General features: G+C 38.2%; 1 protein-coding gene across 1 annotated transcript in view; it reads right to left on the reverse strand.

The window, feature by feature from the left end:
- Window positions 1-1,558: 1,558 nt before the first annotated feature.
- Window positions 1,559-14,267, reverse strand: part of LOC109911320 (magnesium transporter protein 1-like) — a 123,023-nt gene continuing 110,314 nt past the window's right edge. Inside the window, exons 3-8 of the mRNA XM_048605285.1 lie at window positions 13,713-13,785; window positions 12,831-13,000; window positions 12,589-12,706; window positions 8,972-9,112; window positions 2,442-2,582; window positions 1,559-1,699 (exon numbers count right to left, since the gene is read on the reverse strand). Coding sequence (XP_048461242.1) covers window positions 1,559-1,699; window positions 2,442-2,582; window positions 8,972-9,112; window positions 12,589-12,706; window positions 12,831-13,000; window positions 13,713-13,785 — 784 coding nt within the window. The remainder of the gene's footprint in view (window positions 1,700-2,441; window positions 2,583-8,971; window positions 9,113-12,588; window positions 12,707-12,830; window positions 13,001-13,712; window positions 13,786-14,267) is intronic.

The raw sequence follows: 14,267 nt of genomic DNA on the forward strand, positions 1-14,267 counted from the left end.
TTAACCGAGTCAACTGACAATCCGTGACAGAAGTGCACACTTTAGTTTGTTTCCAAAGACAGTCTGTCTTACAATAGCTTAAGTTAGCATATTCTCAAATTGTAGCATACTCAGACCCTCAAATGAAAATAATTCATGATTCTTCCTGCAACCTGACAATATGTAAATTGAAAAATGTGACATTATTATGGGAAGTAAATGCATCCAGTCTTGTATAAATGCTCAGTAGGATTGGCCAAAATAGCTTCAAAGATTTTAATTTTGACTTGGGTATGTTACTCACCTCTTTTTCTGTTGATACTGCTCCAGAAGGGACACTCAAACCCTCTCAAGAGCAGCATTTGGTCAGCACTCAACCAATCTTGTTTTTGTAAATCAATGGTACAGAATTTGAGCATATGCAGATCAATAGCAATCAGGATGGAAATTTGATCAAATCTCAAAACACTTGCTGTAGTAATGCTTTAATGTTTATTTTAATCTAAAATGTGTCAAAATGCATAACTATTATTGCTGAATTTCCATCAATCACCAAATTTCTAAAATGGCATTCTAGGAACTAAAAAGGAACGCTAAAACTAGGTCACAAACTTTAGTAACATTACTTTACAAAGATAACTTAAAAAAACTGATCTTTAATTCTAAATAGCCCTCAAAATTGTTATCCCAGTCTATATATTTATGTAGGTGTTCAATACTGCTCCTTGAAATTCCTACTGAAGAGGGGCATAGTCTATTCTTTGGCTATTCTGCCTACTGTCATTTGAGATACATGACAGGATGGTGGAAAACTGGACTCCTCCACTTTCCCTTAAAATGAAACGATATTCCTCCCCACTCTAAACCACCACCACATCCACAGAGTTCTACAGCTACAACATTTAGGACAACATTTGGATAAGTACATGAATAGAAAGATTTGGAGGGATATGGGTCAAACACTGGCAAGTGGGAGCATGGTTGGTGTGGACTGGTAGGACCATGCTGTAAGACTCTGACTCTCTGTTAAGGTGTTGAGGTTGGTTAAGGGTTAGTTCTATGTTCTATATAGAAGATTTTATATACACAGACACAAAAAAAAGCAGTAAGACCATGCACAGAAATCAATATTTAAAATCTACTGTAAGTCGCTTATTGAAGACTCCTTCTTAACGAATCTTGATAGCTCTATAAAATTCCATTGGACAGCTTTATTTCCAATGTTTGTTGCTAAACTCTGAAAAGGCAGTGGTAGTGGGAGTTATCTCCAATTACCATCTGGTGGTGAATAACGTCCATATGAAATGGTAAAAGTTTGTTTTATAGCAATTAAAAAGTGATTTTTTTTCTTTTAAATCCGGGACACAGCTCTGAACATTACGGCACCATACTCTTCTCACACTGAAATGCGAGGATGTGTGGAAGACAAGAGCACCCATGCAGATTCTATTGAAGAATATGGTATTTAAAAAAAACTTGCTCACTAGAAGATCATATCCTACAACCCCAACAGCAACAAACATTAAATCATTTTTAAGTTCATACATACAATTAAATTTATTCAGCACAGCAAAATTCTCTAAAGCAAGGACACAATATATAGAAAATCAAAGGTGATTGAATTACTCACCACTTGACCAGTATGAGGGTTCTTGTGTGCATATGGGGGACCCCGGATATGGTTCCACATCTGGCCAGAGGTCATAGCAAGTACAAAACACTGAGAAAATGTAACAGAAAATTAATAGACCATGTTTTGAAACAAATTACAATGCGTTAGTTAGATTTGTTCCTGCATGCTTCAAAATGTATTTTACCCAGAAAGAACGCTAAACTTCTGGTCTCCTTTCTTGTCCAGTTAGCATCAACATAAGAATTCATAGCCTCCTTTAGCAAGGAGATTGCAGCCATCGTCCAAACTGCCTTGGTCTTCCTCCCTACTCGTTCACCAGGGCAAATTTCTAGCGTTTCCATTTCCCCTAGACCAGATCTAATTTATTTGCTAGTTTCTTTATCTCCCCTCATGCCCTCTCCAAGTTGACATAGACCCTGTCCCTTTTCCAACTGATATTGTAAATGGTTATCTCACCACAGGTCCTATCATCTTCCTTTAATATCTGGCATCACCACCCCAATATCAACTGTACCCATAACATTTGCAACAGCAGACATTTTTGGTCATTAAATGACATTTTTAATTGGTGCCAAATTTTATTTTAAACTGCAGGCTTATTCTCCAAGTGTGATCCTTAAGGGATTTTCTCTAGAAGATGACATCAACCCCATCATGTAGAACAATTGTAAAAAAGATCCCAGAACACTCCAATTCTCACTACTTCAAAATATTATAGATTGACAATTAATTATTTTTGATAAACAATTTTCAGCACAATTGCAATAATCCCAACAAAAGGAATTCACAAAAAAGAAATTTGGAATAAATTAATTTCATTTTCACTTACCAAAGCAACAAATGCCCAGCCATTTTTGTTATATAGGAAGTCAAGATTATTCCGTCTAAGATACACAAGTCCACCAATTATAGCAAGTAAAAATCCCAGCATCAAGGGACCAGCGTAGTTTGGAGGCCTAATCACTCTGATCTGGTTTATAAAATAAAATAAAACCAAAGTCACCAAAGTTTTGTTTTGACAACTGTTGATATTTTAGTTATACACAGATAATATTCCTTAGTATCACATGTAAAATTACACTTTCATTTTGTACTGAATAAAAACAAAAAAGGCTAATGACCTGTTCAGTACAGCCATAAACATTTTATCAATTTGACATTACATGGCAGATGAAGTCTGCCATGCTGATGTGGATAAGACATCTATTTTGATAGCAGGAAAGTCCTACTAGTATCCTGGCCAATTTCTCCCTCAAATAACGTCACCAAAACAGATCTATGGAACTTTATTCTGCTCCAATTTGCTACACCATTTTCCCACATAAGTGACTGCTTTTGAAAAACTATTCACTGGCTGCAAAATGCTGAGATATCATTCAAATATGAATGTCATATACAAATGTACCAAGTCTTGTGCTCAAAAAAATCAGAGAATTTTGGTTGTTTTTTTTTCCTTTTCTCTCCCCTCTTTTTCACTATAGTCTCTGCATCAGGCTGCTCTTCTCTCACACCCTCGACTGACCCTCCAGATTTTTTTCCCCCCCTGAAGGAGCAGCAAAATCAAGAGAGACACAGCCTGGTGGATCAGACAGAAGCTGTGATTGGAGTATAACCTTGGTCAGAACAAGCATTTAAAAAGGCAGATTTGAGACAAAGAAAAGTCATATATTTGTGAAAGGGCAGAAATGTCTCACCCTTGTAATTAGTTGGTGTAGATGCAGTCTTAGAATATGGGGTCAGCTATTTAGTCTAGAGATGGGAAGAAATATCACTCAGAGGGAGAATTTTTGAAATTCTTAATGACCGAAAGTCATGGAGGCTAAGTCATTGAATTATTAAAAAGAGATCAATGAGTGCACTGAAATAATTTTAAAAATTCTAAGTGCATTGAAATAGTTCTGAAGTTACTGTCTCAGTTTCAATTTTCATATTTCAGTTTAAACTATTTAGAATCGGAAACTTATACAAGTTGTAAATAGTACGAGAGTCAGGGAACATAATGGGCACTGCATTATAATGCTAGGATACAAATTCACCCCAGTTGTTTTTGTGCAGCTACTTTGCAATCTTGCTGAATAATAGATGCGGCAAAGAGAGGCTAGGTACACCTTTAAAACAAATAAAGAATAATCTCAGAGCAGTAGTCAGTGGAAGTCCTCAAAAAGAACAAGGTATATTTTTGTCATCAGACTCGAAACGTTAATTCTGCTTCTCCCTCCACAGATGCTGCTGTATCTGCCGAGTTTCTCCAGCATGGTTTGTTTCAGATTCTCAACACCTGCAATATTTGTCTTTATTCAAAGTTGTATTTTCGCCATCTCTCCCTTTGCAAACCTCTTGGCGTTTTTCTGGCTTTTGTCCCTGATTTTTCAACATATAGCTGATATGGAATTTTAAATTTTAACATAATCCTACAACACATTTGTCAAATATGATAGCACCACTTCATAAGAAATCAATAATCACCATGAAGGTGCCCATGATTTTTCCTTTCCAATACCAATAAAGCAATGCAGAATCTTCTTTTAGTTGAAGATCACCCATTTAATGAAAAACAGATTTCACCAGAAAGAAACCATAATTTTGAAGCATCACGCAGGCCACAGATATAATTGCTTAATTTCTGTTGTTTGCCTTCTGCATCTGTTACCACTTTGACCAGTAACAATTCTCTCAAAAGTATAAGCCTGCAAAAATGTGCATGTCAACTGATCAGCGCTTCCATGAAAGTGGATAAAATAGCCAAGATGATTTTCAAAATCACTTTTCCACCTATAAGAAAGTCCCCTCTACCACGTGTATCACTGTCACTTTTCAAAATCCTGGGCACCTTTGCAGGACTGGGCCATGGAAATGACAAAGCTGGCTGCCCTTTGTCTGGCACCTCACAATGAACACCAACTCTGAACTTTAATCTATTTTGTTTCTCCTCATTAATTTATTCTCTATTTATTGACAGCTACCAAAACTCCACGTTCATCAGGACTTCTGCTTTCTAGTTCAGATATAAGATTATGTGGCGGTCCTAATTTCATTGCATAATCCACTTAAGCAATTGCCTGTCTGTTGACTTCAAATCTATTGAAACTACTATGGAGTACTCCTTTCACACTACTGGAGGCTCCACCTCTAGGGGTAGATGCTGTCTGACACAGGAGTCAGCTTTGGACCCCCATCAGTACTTACTTTTCACCCTGCTGGCCTTCTTGGCCATCATCCTGATCACACAACCAATATTCAACACTTATCACTAGCATTTCCTAACATCCTCATTTGTCACATTCATAATTTACTGCATGAGAGTTCCCATAGTGGGCAATTAAGTTATAGATGTAATAGGTCCATCTCGTGTGCGAGGACCCATCTCATTCCCAGCCTTTAATCCACCATACCGTTCCTCAGGACCTCCATCACAAACAGAGACACATCTGAGGTGTCAAGTACATGTCAGCTGCTGATGGTCAGGGATTTTTCAATTAATTTGGATTCGTAAGGAAGAAGCCTGAAAAGTTTTATTGCTGATTTGCCAAATACCATCTTCTGAAAGAAACACAGTAAACAGGAAGAGTAGGCAATTTGGCCTTTCGAGGCTGCCCCACCATTCATTATGATCATGGATTTTCATCTAACTCAGTATCCTGTTCTGCTTCTCCACCATCTCCCACACCCCCAACTCCTGGTACCCTTTGATCCCTAAGCCCTATATAACTTCTTAGAAGAAAAACAATATTTTTATCTTAAGTGTTATGGCAGAAAGACCAAGCCACCAGATTTACAAAACACAGAATTAAAATCTCTGTCTCGGTCCCAAATTGTGAGATCCAAAGCAATTACTTTGTTAAAATCACAAGCCAATGGCAAGCTTATAAATAGAATGCGGTGACTTTCTCCAATACCATTTTAAAAAAAAAAAAAAAAAAAAATAATCAGATTTCACTTCTCATTCTGATCTCTACAAGTATTAAATACTCTCCATCAACCTCACCTCCATCTTTCAGCAGGATTTTTATCATTGACTTATCATTTGCTGAAAAGTAACTATTTATGCAACTTTAGATACTTCCTCCCCCACTTCTAATTCTTATCACCTGATGCCATTACTACTGTATAATACCAATGGCATTTTTAAGAATGGTACAGTTTCCCATCCTACCACCCGAAGTCAGCAGGGAATGAGTTCCCACTAATGCAGGTTATTACACAGCCACTTAATGCTGAAAGGAGTGTTAAACTGCTTTGAAATGGACCTTTCTCCCCTCCCTTGGGATTGATCACAGATCTTTGGTCCCAAGACACCAATACAGGGACATGAAATATGGGGGTGTTCACCAAGAGGCCTTTAAGGGAGTAGGAACACCCAGTGGGGGTAGATCTTGTCTGGGAGTGTGGGTGGGGATGTTGAAATGCGATCACTGATGGAGTGCACTTCCCACAAACAAACAAAAAAAAAGTGATCATTTCTGCTGACATCCCTTGTCCCAGATCTTCACCAACCACCCTGAAAATGGAGGTCAGACAGAAACAGCCAATTAGGAGTCACTAAAGCTACCCTCCACACTGCCTGCAAACCGGTTGGTGGGGACCATAATATCTTGCCCCAACTTTTATTGGGGGATATAATAATGTCCTGAGGGGGTGAACTCCAGATCCATTGGCTTTCCAAAATTGCCTTATTTGCCATCAAGTAATTGGTTCCCTTTTCATAGAAGCATACTCAATTGTCACCCAAGACGTACTCCAGTTATTTTACTGGACTTATAATTTGCGATAGTGACTTCAATATGTCATCAGCACCAAGATTAAACAAGTAGCCCTTTTATATTGCTTAAACTTGTGCTGTTTAATGAATTAAGTATCATCTTAATTTATCTGTTCTTTATACTGAAGTATGAGCAATGCCCAGTATCACACAGTTAAGGGAGTCTAAAATTAACATTTTAAGGCTAACATTTGTTACCAGTATAAGCTGTTCTGAGTTATTATTTAATCCTTTTCAGCACTTGGTGTCTTAAGCACCCCGCCATTCCCCTTTGTTGTTCACAGGATAATGACACTTCAAGTAACACCTCAAGTACCTGTTAACTAATCCTTGGACATTCTTGGAATTCATTTGCCAATTTTAACTGTTCCAAATAGCTCTTCTAATAGCAGACCTTGCTAACAATATTTTCATTTTCAGTCATCTGCCTTTAGTCCTTCCAGTTTAGTGACACCAGTGTCAGTAACATTCCGAAATCAGTCCTCCAGACTTCAAAAGCAGATGTCTGATCGAAAATGTTCACGCTTTCTGAGAAACCAACACAAGCTAGAATGCACCCTTGGCAGCAAGACACACACAGTGTGGCATCCAGAAGCAAAATAAAACTCTTTGCTGCTTGGACTCATGCAAAGCAAAAAAGGAAAACGGTTGTGATGGCAATCATCCTAGCCCCAAGACAGTACTGCAAGAATTCCTCAAGGTAATGCCCTTGAACTATCTTCAGCTGCTTTATCAATGACCTTTCGTGCAACACAGATCTCAAAGTGTGAATCTTGATGAGAATTGTACTGTTCAATGTGTTTGTTGGACAAATACCAGCATCCACACGCAGCAAGACCTGGACCATATTCTGGTGGTGGTAGATAGATTGTAGATACACATGACAAGTGCCAAACAACGATTATTTTCAACAAGGCACAATCAAATGAGTTCCACTTGATATTCCAAAGTATTATCATTGCTGAATCTCCAACCAACATGCTTGAAGTTACCATTGATTAGCCATCCAAATACTGTGCCTACAAGAGTAAGAGAGTGTTTAGGAATTCTACAGTGACTGACTCATTTCCTGAATTCCCAAAGCAGGTTACCTTGTATTAGATACAAGTCAGGGATATGTTCACTAACCTTGGTGAATGCAACTCCAATAACACAAGAAGCTTAACATCTTCCAGGATAATGCAACTTGACCAGTACCCCATCCACTATTTTAAACATTCAGTCTCTCTACCACTGGCATTGAGGGAGGATTATGTACCATGAGTAAATTGGTTTGCAACAACTCACCAAGGTTCCTTCAAAAGCTACTTGCAAACAAACTTGACTATTTGGAGGAACAAGGGTAGCATACGCACAGGAACACTAATAATCAAAACATGGGACAGAATCCTATGGGTGGATCTACACCATAAGAATTGCAGCTGTTTTACCACTTTCCCAAGGGCAATAAATGCCAGCCTTGCCAATGACTTACAAATTTATGAACAAAAGTTTAAAAAGAGGCACAAGAAATAGTAGGTGTCATGTACATATTTCACTGAAGCAGCAAGAATTTCAATTAAACTTAAGTTCATTCATTGTACGATCTGTCAAAGTACATTTTGTAGAAAGACCGACTGTTTCAGAAATGTATCAATGCCTGACCATACCTCATAAGTATCTACCAGATTTTACTTCTCGTAAATTTCACGGAAGAACTCACAGAAAGTCCTGCATTACTATCCAAGAGATCAGAATACGTCTCTCAAAATATTTCACTTTTGAATTTACAACTTTAAGGCACACCGACTTCTTCGACTGGCACAAAAACCATTGTTTCCGTGTACCCCTAATGCCACTTCTGATCACATTTCAGATTCTAAAAACAGAAAATAACCATATCCTGACAGCTGTTGCCCACCATTTCTCCTGCACAACATTCACAAGGATTTCAGTTTTCAAACAGAATTTCTTCATTAGTTTCCAACTTTTAGGCAGCCATCTTCTGCTACCGTAATATTCCACAATAAAAGTCGATGAACAACAGAACAGAAGCCAATTTTTCTACACTTTCATAAGCATTTATTTGCAGAGTTAAAGAATACAAGTATGCACACCCCAGTCCAACAACCAGTACCTATTTATAAATATGAGGTAGCAGGGTTAAGAGACCTCAAGAGTGGACATGCACTTTTGTTAAACACTTCAGGGCCAAGCAGGAGTTCTATACCGAACATCATGACCAGGGCCAATGGCATAAACAGTGAAATGTCCATTGTGATTATTGAAAAGTTAGAACCTGAGGGACAGTGGCTTATCAGTGGAGTCTCCTTTGGGAAGAGGACTTGTATTTCTTTTAAGTACACAAGGAAATCAACAGGAAACCAGCTCATGCACTTTTTCTGTTGTAAATTGTTGTGCTCATTGAAATTAAAAATGAAAGGCTGTTCAAATCAACTGGAGAGGGAAGCTCAAGAAAGTATAGAAATGAGTCAAGTACCTGAGCTTAAGCAAATCACTATTATTATTTGTAGGGACTCAAGTCAATTTCCAGTTTACACAATTCCCTGTATACAACTGATATAGAATTTAACACGTTAAATTCACACACAGCAACTTACATTTATTTCTGTCCTATCAGCAATCCATCGTGCAATCTGCTCAGCTGCAAATCCCCGAACTTGAAGCTCATAAGTGTCTGCTCGCTTCGGTTTCCCTTTAGCAGGAAAATGCATGAACGTTGGAGCAGAATTCATGTTGAGCTGGACAAAGAAACAAATGTTAAAAGTTATTACATTTCTTTACTTTCCCCCTTTTCTCTCCCTATTATAAGCGATTTAACATTAACTTCTATAGGTGCCAGCAGTCCCCCAGATTTTTAAAACCCAAGTGGCCATTATCAGTGAACGCCAGAATGTTAATCGTATAGAATGTATAGCACAGACACAGGCCATTCAGCCCAAATGGTCTATTCTGCTATTGATGATCCATGACGGCAATCTCAAATCATACACTTCAGCAAGTCATTTGATTATAAATCAGGAATGTCACCAGCCTATCAACACCCATGTTTGTCTGTCTTTAGTCTGACTTAGCTGGAGAGAAAATGTGTTGACAGCTCACCATGTCATGATCCCAGACAAAGTTATTAGTGAACAAATCAGGCCCCACAATGAAACTCAGTTTGATAGTTCATTTCTTAAAACTTTAATGCAGTGATCTTTCACTGAAAGATAGACTCGGTGCTGACACTAAAGACACTACAGTGGAAGAAATTAATGTCAAAACAAGTCTTCATAAAAAGCAATTAGATGCTAGCAAACAAAAAAAAGTAGAAGATTTGAATGGAAATATAACTTTTTTTACATGCAGAAAAGGGTCAAGTAAAAGTAATACTTTTAAAATTGGCTGTTTTAACACTTTTTTTTTTCATTCACTCATGGGACCTGGGCATCACTGGCTGGCCAGCATTTCTTGTCATCCAGTGTTGCCCTTGAGAAAGTGATGGTGAACTACCTTCTTGAATCACTGAAGTCCATGTGCAGTAGGTGACCCTCTGCCCTTAGAGAGGGAATTTGGAGGGGAACTTGCAGGTGTTGGCATTCTCACGTATCTGCTGCCTTTGTCCTTCTTAATATAAGTGGTCGTGGGTTTGGAAGGTGCGGTCAGAGGATCTTTGGTGAATTTCTGCAATACTTCTTGTAGATAGCACACACTGCTGCTACTGAGCATCGGTGGAGGAAGTGGATGTGGTGTCAATCAAGCAGGCTGCTTTATCCTGGAGGATGTCAAGCTTCTCGAGTGTTGTTGAAACTGCACCCATCCTGACAACTGGGAGTATTTCATCACACTGCCTTGTAGATGATAGAAAGGCTTTGGGGAGTCAGAAGATGAATCACTCACCACAGTGCTCCTAGCCTTTTACCTGCTCAAGTAGCCTCTGCATTTATGTTACAAGTCCAGTTGACCTTCTGGTCAACACTAATCCCAAGAATATTGATAATGGAGGATTCAGTAATGGTAACACCTTTGAATATCAAGGGGTAGTGGTTAAATAGTCTCTTACTGGTGATGGTCATTGTTTGGCATTTGCATTACTTGCCACTTGTCAGCCCAAGCCTGCATATTGTCCAGATTTTCTTGGATTGGAGGATGGATTGCTTCAGTATCTGGGAACCGTGAATGGCACTGATTATTGCGCAATCAGCAGCAGACATCCCCACATCTGACTTTATGATGGAAGGAAGGTCGTTGATGAAGCAGCTGAAGACGGCTGAGCCTAGGACACTACACTGAGGAACTCCTGTAGACATGTCCTGGAGCCGAGATGACTGATGAACAATCACGATGATTTTGCTGTGCACCAGGTTTGACTGGTCAGTGGAGAGTTTGCCCCCAGTACCCAACGATTCCAGTTTTGCTAGGGCTCATGGATGATGTACTTGCAGGGTCTATGTCATAGGATGTAACTCCCACCTCACTTCTGGAATTCAGCCCTTTTGTCCAAGTTTGAACCAAGGCTGTGATGAGGTCAGGAGCCAAGTGGCCCTGCGGAAGGCAAACTTTGTGTCACTCTGGCATATGACTGGTTACTTTCATGAAAGCAATGTTGATGACACCTTCCATCATTTTACTGATGATCAAAAGTAGACTGATTGGGTCTAACTGGCCGGGTTCAATTTGTCCAGATGTCTATGTTCAGGAATTATCTGGCCAATTTTCCCCATTGTTGAGCAGATGTTGGTGTTGTAACTGTACTGGCTAGGGAAGTGGCAAGTTCTGGAGCACAAGCCTTCAGTACTATTGTCGGAATGTTGTCAGGGCCCATCGCCTCTGCAGTATGAAGTGTCTCCAACTGTTTCTTGATATTATGTGGATTGAATTGGCTGATGCCTATTATCCACAATGCTGGGGACCACTGGTGGAGGCCAAGATGGATCACTCAGTGCTTCAGGCTTAAGGTTGTTGTGAACACTTCAGCCTCATCTTTTGCATTGATGTGCTGGGCTATTACGTCATGGAGGATGGGGATATTTGTGGAGCACATTATTGTTAAAGAAAATCTGCAGCCTAATGATTTATTACTTAAAAGGAAATCAATAATAAACCAAACCAAATATAGAACAGTCTGAAAGATCTTAAAATATACAAAGTTTTCATCTAACATCCAGCAGCATTACTTTACAGCATCAAATCCAAAGAGGTTATCCCTCAATTCTTTAAGTTTGACTCAACTGATTTTTCCCAGATCTTGCCTTCAAACTGAAGTCTTCTCACATGAATATTCCCAAAACTCCTTTCTTGGTATTTTAGTAAGTTTATATTTTGAACTAACAGATACTCAGTTTCCCACTATTTTTGTTATCTACTCCATTCTAAAAACGGTATTGTGCTTCTGATTCCAGTCAGATCTCCTCCAAAACTGCTTAAAAATTTCTAATTTCTGGGGTTTCCCAAAATCAATCCTTGATTATCCTAAGTAAAAAAAAACCCAATGGCACTCAAACGTTTATACTTCAGGATCGTATCAATAAGATTCCATTAATATTTGAGGTTACTGCTCACGACACATACTGAATTTGATTATGGACCCAGAAAGACTGACCTCGTTTTCTGAAACCCTTCATGAAAGTAACCAGTCATATGCCAGAGTTTGGATTCCAAACTCTAAAAATATGATATTCACAAATCATGCACCTTTCATCACAACCATTATACCACAGAGGTTGAACTCATTGACACATTTCACATTGTCCTGAAGCAAAACAAAACTGGTAGATGGTAAGTAAAATCTGTCAAAAAAAAAAAATACATGATTAACAAAGACAGTGGAAACCAAATCAACAGCCTTCATGGGTTTCACCCCAAGGGATTAAGAAAGAAGGAAAAACAATGAGTTCCAACAATCCACTGGATTAGTAAGACATATTGACAGCAATAGCTTAGTTTGCGAAACAGATTGGCACCGGGTGAAATAGCCCCATAAAGCCTTATCCTATATATCAGGCAATGTTTTCTAGATGATCAACATGAATACAAGAATCTCTATTAAAGAAAGAGAATTGAATAAAGCAACAAAGAATACCCTGAAGATGATCAAGAAAGACATACAGACAAAATTGATTTTAATTAGACTAAACAATAGTTTAGTAGATACCACTGACCCTTGCATTCACTAATTCTATTAATAATAGTGCAAAATTTTCCAAATATCTGAATTGTAAGTTAGCCACCTCACCTGGTGAAATACATCAGATCCTTCATCAAAGTCCACCATAGCAAAGAAAAGTTTATTTATGAAGGAGCTTGAATAACGCCAGGAGTTAGCCAGGATTTGGTATTCTTCATCTACTTGCCTATCCAGAGTTGAAATAAGATTTTTTAGGACTATTTGCAATTCAACACGAAACATAAATCACATTTGATACAGTACACTGTAATGAACCTTAAGCACAACTAAAATAAAGCTAATTTATATACTTGCAAACAGTGCACTGGCGCTGTGGCTGTAAGGCAGTGAACATCACAATAACGGAGTAGTTCCTTGGAGGAGCTTTGACAAATCGCCGAAACTTTTCTCCATTCATCCGAATTACAGCTCGCCTGTTTGCCCATTCCATCATCTGCCCAACTTTTTCAGACAGCAGAGTCTGAGGCAAAGAAACAACAATCAATATATAACCCTTGCAATAAACAGTCTTGAAAAAAGACGTTTTCTCGTTGTCATTACATGCCAAACTTCAGCCAATTATAAAGCAAACACGTTAAAATAAAGGTATTTCAACCATATAGTGGCATTTCTTTCCAGAAAGATTAAGGCCATAACTATCAGTTTGGTTCATGTGAGGTATGAAGTAGCAAATCATAAGTATTTGTTCTGAATCACCCATAAAATATTCAAGAAAACTCAAGTGTAAATATAATCAATGACTGCTCTTCAGCATGTATAAATTGATATTATATCCCATAATTATTTGGATTAATTATTCTAACAATCAGGAAACCCGAGGAAATCATTCATCTTTTTAAAAAAAACTTTATGAAAAGCTTTGTGGAATTTATCACTGCATCTTCGTTCTTAGTTTCTGTCTTGACTTATAAAAGACCTGAGACAGTGCACAATTTGGAACACTGCTAAAAACATGGACATGCTACTAAAGCTTTATATCTTGCAATTATCATTAAAAATGGAAGAGTACAAATTTTTTTTAAAAAATCATAACAATTCACATGAGAGGATAAAAAAAAGGCACTGGATGATTGACAAATTGATGCTCATTGGTTGAAGCACTGCCATTGAGAAGGAAACAGAAGTACAGGCTCCAAATAATCCTGGAAGATTCAAAATAGGTTTGAACATACTCCTTGTCGAGAGAATGAATCGCATGTCACTTCATAAAAGCATGAAAGAGTCACTTTACAATCTCCGAAATAACTGAAAAGTAAGCGATACTGGAAATCTGAAAAAGAAAATGCTATAAAATCACAAGTGGTCTGGCAGCACATGAGAAGAGAGAAACAGTTGACATTTTGAATCCAATATGACTTCTTGAGAACTGAAATGCAGTTGAAAATAGTGATATTTATGCTGTTGACAGACGAGAAGGAGTGAATCGAACAGACAGCGAGGGTATCAAAGCTAAACAAAAAGCAAGTGCTAATGGTGGTAAAAGAGAAATACAGATTTAAAATGTGTCCAATAGATATGACAAGGAGAAAATTGATCTGCTGCTGACAGCAAAGCAACATGAAACAAACAACACATGGTTGGTAAAATAGCTGTGGCCAATGAAAGAGAGATAGGGCTATGACAATACAATGGCTTTAAGAGGGTGTGTTTTTGCCCTTTTTTGGAGAGATGTTGAGCCATAGGTGCAAAGCTGTCTCATCCAACCCAATTAAGCAAACAACTTGGAT

The sequence above is a fragment of the Rhincodon typus genome, chromosome 14 (genome assembly GCF_021869965.1).
Source record: "Rhincodon typus isolate 14 chromosome 14, sRhiTyp1.1, whole genome shotgun sequence".
NCBI lineage: Eukaryota > Metazoa > Chordata > Chondrichthyes > Orectolobiformes > Rhincodontidae > Rhincodon > Rhincodon typus.